Here is a 6,690-nt window from a genome sequence, read left to right on the forward strand (position 1 = left end):
TGCCAGAGCCTCACTTTTACCCCAATTAACCCTAGCGGATGATACCGTCCCAAAATCCTTGACAACAGTTTGCAATGTGTTCACATCTTCCTGATTTCCAACAAAAACAATGACATCATCTGCATACACTGATAAAACGTGTTTTATGTTAAAACCCGTCACAGACAGCCCTGTAATACTAGCCCTGATCCTATGCAGCAAGGGCTCTATGGAGAGTGAGTACAGCATACCCGAGAGAGGACAGCCCTGCCTCACCCCCCTACACACCTTAAAAGGGGCACTCAGGTTGCCATTGATTTTCAACACACTCTCAATGTCATGGTACAAAACCTTGATCATAGCTATAAGACACGGACTGAGGCCAAAACTCTCCAGAGTCTTCCAGAGATAGAGGTGCTCAACCCGGTCAAAAGCCTTAGAGAGAGAGAGAGACAGAGAGAGAGAGAGAGAGAGACAGAGAGAGAGAGAGAGAGAGAGAGAGAGAGAGGAGGAGAGAGAAGAGAGAGAGATAATGCACCCATCTACAGCCGGTCCAAACTAAATATTTTCCGACAGTTGCTCTGGTGCATTTACACAGAATTATCTGTTTTTATTATTCAGGTTTTATTGACTTTGTAACCAATGATTGACAGGGGGGGGGGGGGGGGGGGGTCATTGATACTTGTGTAATGTAATGTACTGTAGGGTGGTTGTGTGTTGTGTGTGAGTGTAAGTCTGTGTGTTATTGATGTTTACAGCAGCCTTGTGTAGCACTGATGCCCAACACACATGTCCCTCAGGGGACAACAAAGTTGATCTTGATATTAATCTTGATATTAATCTTGATATTAATCTTGATATTAATCTTGATTTGACCAAATAACCGACATCCACAAGATGGAGATCCTGCTGGGAGACCAGCCAGAGAGCTGCAGTCTAGCATCAGTCTTCAGCTGGTCCACATTAGTCTTCTGCTGGTCCACATCAGTCTTCTGCTGGTCCCCATCAGTCTTCTGCTGGTCCATATCAGTCTTTTGCTGGTCCACATCAGTCTTCTGCTGGTCCCCATCAGTCTTCTGATTGTCCATATCAGTCTTCTGCTGGTCCACATCAGTCTTCTGCTGGTCCACATCAGTCTTCTGCTGGTCCACATCAGTCTTCTGCTGGTCCACATCAGTCTTCTGCTGTCCTTGACTTGCCAAACCAGAGACAGTGTCTTTGTCAGCTTCATCTGACTGCAGCTTGACTTTATTTGGACCTTTTCTTGAGAGCTGCATGAATCATAAATAAATCTCAAAGTATTTTGATAATTGATCAATCGGTCTGGATTTGTTGAATATGAATATTTTCTAGTCTCTTCTCTCCTCTGTGATAGGAAACTGAATATCGTTGAGATGACAAAACGAGACATTTGAGGACGTCATCTTGGACTTTTTGGGAAACTCTGATCAACATTTTAGAGAAAGAACAACAGCTTCCTGTTGGTCTGGACCGTCTGTTACCTGGGAGCTTCATATAGAAGACTACAGCAGACAGGTGTGTGTGTTCATATGGAAGACTACAGCAGACAGGTGTGTGTGTTTATATAGAAGACTACAGCAGACAGGTGTGTGTGTTCATATAGAAGACTACAGCAGACAGGTGTGTGTGTTTATATAGAAGACTACAGCAGACAGGTGTGTGTGTTCATATAGAAGACTACAGCAGACAGGTGTGTGTGTTTATATAGAAGACTACAGCAGACAGGTGTGTGTGTTTATATAGAAGACTACAGCAGACAGGTGTGTGTGTTCATATAGAAGACTACAGCAGACAGGTGTGTGTGTTTATATAGAAGACTACAGCAGACAGGTGTGTGTGTTCATATAGAAGACTAAAGCAGACAGGTGTGTCTCTTGTGTGGGGGGGGGGGGGGGTGTATTATTACTATCATGAACTTAAAACTATTTCCTGAAGATGATCTGTTTCCATCTTGCCTTGAAGACTCGGTTCTCGTGGTCCAGGTTTCTGTTTTTGGGCCAATGGTGAATGAGGTTTACCTGTCGAGACCTGACGAGGTTCTGGTTGCTTGGCAACAAACTTCATGTTTTTTTGGGGAGCGCCCTCTAACGGCGACCAGTGTAACAACAATTAAAATGTTACATAGTTAAATGTTCTAGGTTTTTGACATGTGGAAACTGATCTGCGGTTTGAGGTGAGGGGTCAGCTGATCTGGAGACGTGATGTTTACTGGGAAACAGCCACCGATTGGTTAGGGTTAGGAACCAAAACTACTCATGTAAGGTTAGAAACCTCCTGTGGTGTGCTCCATGTTAGAAAGAGACTGGACCAGACCAGGTCCAGAGGATCTCACGTGGACGTGGTGTAACAGCTGAACTCTCTGACGTTGAGTTTGATTTCAAGAAGTTAGAAACTAGAAGAAAGAAACGTTCACAGATGGTTGCAATGATAAATGTTTATGTTGATTTTATTATTTGATTAAAATGACAGAAACAAGAGAGAATCAGAAACATTAACCACTTCATATTTGAAGGAAAAAAGACTCCTGTCTACAATTATTACTCATTATTATTATTTGGGTGCAGATGAAATCAGATGAAATCAGATCCAGGCTATAAAGACTAGTTGAAGACAACAGCAACCTGTCACAGAGCTGCTGTGTCTGTCTCACATGGGGAACAGCAGGTGTCCACTGAAGGTGGTGTGGTGATTGAAGTTGTCAAACACGTTACTTGTAGCCGCCAGACGCACAAACACCTTGTCTCCCACCTCCAGCAGTAGGCTGGCGCCGTTAGAAGAACTCATGAACCCGGCCGACTGGCGCTCGTGTGCCGCAAAAACGTTCTCTGTGTTCTTGACCAGGAAAGCTGCTGTAGCGCTGTTTATTGAATTCATATGCCAATCAAAGTGGTACGCTCCTCTCACCGGGGCAGTGAACACACCTGGAGGACGCACAGGACAGATGTTCATCATCAGGGAGAAACAAGCTGTAATGTTACCCTACAGGACAGATGTTCAGCATCAGGTAGAAACAAGCTGTAATGTTACCCTACAGGACAGATGTTCAGCATCAGGGAAAAACAAGCTGTAATGTTACCCTACAGGACAGATGTTGATCATCAGGGAGAAACAAGCTGTAATGTTACCCTACAGGACAGATGTTCATCATCAGGTAGAAACAAGCTGTAATGTTACCCTACAGGACAGATGTTCATCATCAGGGAGAAACAAGCTGTAATGTTACCCTACAGGACAGATGTTCATCATCAGGGAGAAACAAGCTGTAATGTTACCCTACAGGACAGATGTTCATCATCAGGGAGAAACAAGCTGTAATGTTACCCTACAGGACAGATGTTCATCATCAGGTAGCGTTTACCTTTGTTTTTCGGTGCGTTCAATAACTAGAAACGTGATTCATAAAGTCAATATCAACATTGGTATTCTGATAAAATGCTCATATCCCATCCCTAAAATATAATAATAGAATATCAGAGTTACCTGTGGTTGAGTTGATATAAAATATAATAACAGAATATCAGAGCTACCTGTGGTTGAGTTGTATGCGTTGCCGATGTTGGTGGGGACGTGTTTGTAGATCAGGGGAGTGTCCGAGGGAACGGGTCCAATATGTAGTTCACCTTCAACCGCTAGAGAGGCTGAGAATGCAACCTGTCGGACTGAGAGAGAGAGACAGAGAGAGAGAGAGAGAGAGACAGAGAGAGAGGGAGAGAGGAGAGAGAGAGAGAGAGAGAGAGAGAGACAGAGAGAGAGAGAGAGAGAGGAGAGAGAGAGAGAGAGAGAGAGAGAGATGATTTGGAATTGAATGTGCAGTGTTCCCGATACATTGCTATTGTGGAATTAAAAGCCATTCTAAAGAGTTTTAGCATTATTCACTTTTGTAAACACACTGAACATAACTGGCTGTAAATGTCTCAGCAGCAGAAGGAGAAGGACCAGAGACCAATACCTAGCTGTTGTTGCTTCAGCTTGTCCACTTCAGTCTTCTGGTTGTCCACTTCAGTCTTCAGCTTGTCCACTTCAGTCTTCAGCTTGTCCACTACAGCCCTCAGTTGGTCTCGTTCTGCAGGATCAGAAACAGTTTCTTGTTAGCTTCATGTTTCTGAACCTTCAGTTCATTGAGACGTTGCTGTAGAGCTGCATGGATCAGCTGTCAGTCATCAAAGGAATCTCAAACTATTTTTATAATCAATGAATCGGTTTGAGTCATTTTTTATCTCTCCATTCATCTAGAAGATATTCTACATATTAATCTACAACAAAATTAATCGGTAGTTTCAGTCCAACTTTGATGAAATACCTTGACAAACTCTTATTTCTGACCTGCTATGACACGATGCACCGGTTCATTACTAACCTGCAGCCAGTGTTTGCAACAGCTTTATCAGTTGGACCATTGAATCGGTCGGTTCAGGCTGTTGACCATGGGAGACGGCACCGAGCAGCAGCAACAGCATGAAACTCAAAGAGATCTTCATTCTTGCTCCTTCAGCTTCCTGGTGACCTGTGCCGTCTGTAAACCTGTGTGAGCTTTATATAGAAGACTACAGCAGAAAGGAGGTCACTGAGGAGATGGACTCATCCCCAAAACACTATTCATTAAGTGTCTGCAAGAAGAAGCTGGCACAGAGCCAGAAGTATGAGGAAACAGACTCTCAGACACATCAGCAGATGAAGGGGAAACAGCATATTTGGGCTGGCATGTTCAGGAACTGGAGATGATAACCCGACAGTTAATCCCTTCTGTCAGACAATGGTGGAGAACTGAATGTGACTTTGCAGGTTCTGTTGTCCCCATTGGACCGAGACCAGATACTTAGAAATGTCCCCTAACCAGCTGACAATGACCCAGTTTTGGAAGGCACACAGGACATCGTGAGGACCGTTGACAGGCAGCAGCCTGATGGGGTCCTCCCTCTCTGAAGGGTCTGGAGACAGGATTTTAACTTAAACTGAATTATCTTCACTGCTAATTTATGGGAACACAAAAATGACTTTAAACATCAAAAACTTAAAACTAATTTATAACCTGAATTTTGGAAACAGACATAGAAACACATGCAGACACACACGACTAGGGCTGCACAATCAATCAAATTTTAATCCCGATCATGATTTGGACTTCCCACCATCACATTTGCGTGATCAAGCGATTATTTTTTTAAAGCGTCATTTCATAGTGCATCTACCTCTCCGTAAACCCATCTGCTCGTGGGCCAGTCAGAGTAGTTCCCTGCACCCCGGGCAGTTTAGTCTCTAGATGGAGACAGTCCCAGAGGACAGAGGGACGGGAGGACAACTCAACAGATAGCAGTCGGTCACACGGCGGTCTCAAGGTTTACCAGTTTACCTGAACGCAACATTTTGTCCCGTCTGTTTTTCAGACAACAGCAGAGACCAGTGCTAGTCGGTGCTAGTAGCGCCTGTTAGCTGTTAGCTAGTAGCGTCTGTTAGCTGTAGCTCGTAGCTTCTGTTAGCTGTTAGCTCCTCTAGGACGCACCGGTGCTAATGTCCTCCCATCCGCTGCAATGCTGTTTATATGGATAAGGTTTAATTTAACGTTACACGACCCATTTAGTCTGTAAAGCCATGCCTGTGTTTGGATCTTATCTCTACTCTCTCTCTTCTCTACTCTCTCTCTCCTCTACTCTCTCTCTCCTCTACTCTCTCTCTCTCTACTCTCTCTCTTCTCTCTCTCTCTCTCTCTCTCTCCTCTACTCTCTCTCTCCTCTACTCTCTCTCTTCTCTACTCTCTCTCTCCTCTACTCTCTCCTCTACTCTCTCTCTCTCTCTCTCTCTCCTCTACTCTCTCTCTCCTCTAATCTCTCTCCTCTACTCTCTCTCCTCTTACTCCGCGCAGGTCCACACTTCTGACATTTGTCCACAGTTTTAATTTTTTATGAACACAGCTGGATATTGTTATGAACACAGCTGGATATTGTTATGAACACAGCTGGATATTGTTATGAACACAGCTGGATATTGTTAACCATGATAGGCAAAACTGTATTTGTACAGAATAACAGTGTGAGATGGAGCTGCTGGACCTGGACCTGGACTAGGACCTGGACCAGGACCTGGACCTGGACCAGAGATGTGACCCATGGTCAGAATATCATAGTTTATAAAAATGCAGCGCAGTGAAGATGCAGACGTTTCATACACACCACGTGTGTGTCCGCCATTTGTTCATAATGATCAGCTGTTTCTCTGGGAGTAGCGTCCATCACCCCCCGTCCCCCCCGTTCATAATGATCAGCTGTCTCCCTGGGATGGGAGTAGCGTCCATCACCCATGTTTGGGCGTTAATATCTGGAAAACTTCCCAAACTTAGTGGGGTGGAACCATAGACCGTATATTATTGATGGACAGAGCATCCGGTTCGGCAGAGGGAACTTAAAGCTGCGTTCTGTCTGACTTCCTGCAGAGGGGGGCCACGCGGGGTCGGCTTCTATAGACGTCTATGGAGGAATGAGCCACTTCTCACTTGATTTATTACCTCAATAAACATCTTCACAATGAGTTTGTGGTCTGGATCGCTAGTTTTAAGTATTCTGTAACACAGAATGAGGATCACTTCGAGGCAGGACGTCGGACTCACCGAAGGCTCGTGTGCGAGCGAGGAGGGCCGGTCCCGGCTCCCGGCCTATCCCCTGGTGAGTCCGACGTCCGGCCTCGAAAGCACGTTCT

The 6,690-nt window shown here is 44.9% G+C and overlaps 1 protein-coding gene across 1 annotated transcript; it reads right to left on the bottom strand.

Moving 5' to 3' along the window:
* Positions 1-2,607: 2,607 nt before the first annotated feature.
* Positions 2,608-4,533, bottom strand: LOC116684202 (complement C1q-like protein 4). The gene is made up of 4 exons (XM_032510071.1): positions 4,358-4,533; positions 3,950-4,063; positions 3,528-3,659; positions 2,608-2,921 (listed from the first exon to the last, which is right to left on the bottom strand). Exons 1-4 carry the CDS (start codon positions 4,476-4,478, stop codon positions 2,647-2,649), a joined length of 642 nt encoding a protein of 213 aa, XP_032365962.1. The 5' UTR covers positions 4,479-4,533; the 3' UTR covers positions 2,608-2,646.
* Positions 4,534-6,690: the final 2,157 nt, after the last annotated feature.

Source organism: Etheostoma spectabile, unplaced genomic scaffold (assembly GCF_008692095.1).
Source record: "Etheostoma spectabile isolate EspeVRDwgs_2016 unplaced genomic scaffold, UIUC_Espe_1.0 scaffold00019273, whole genome shotgun sequence".
In the NCBI taxonomy this organism is placed as follows: domain Eukaryota; kingdom Metazoa; phylum Chordata; class Actinopteri; order Perciformes; family Percidae; genus Etheostoma; species Etheostoma spectabile.

Coding starts and splice junctions, on each gene's coding strand:
- LOC116684202 (XM_032510071.1), bottom strand. CDS start 4,478: ATGAAGATCTCTTTGAGTTTCATGCTGTTGCTGCTGCTCGGTGCCGTC. Junction 4,064..4,357: donor GTTGCAAACACTGGCTGCAG/GTTAGTAATGAA, acceptor CTGATCCTGCAG/AACGAGACCAACTGAGGGCT. Junction 2,922..3,527: donor CGCATACAACTCAACCACAG/GTAGCTCTGATA, acceptor TGCGTCCTCCAG/GTGTGTTCACTGCCCCGGTG.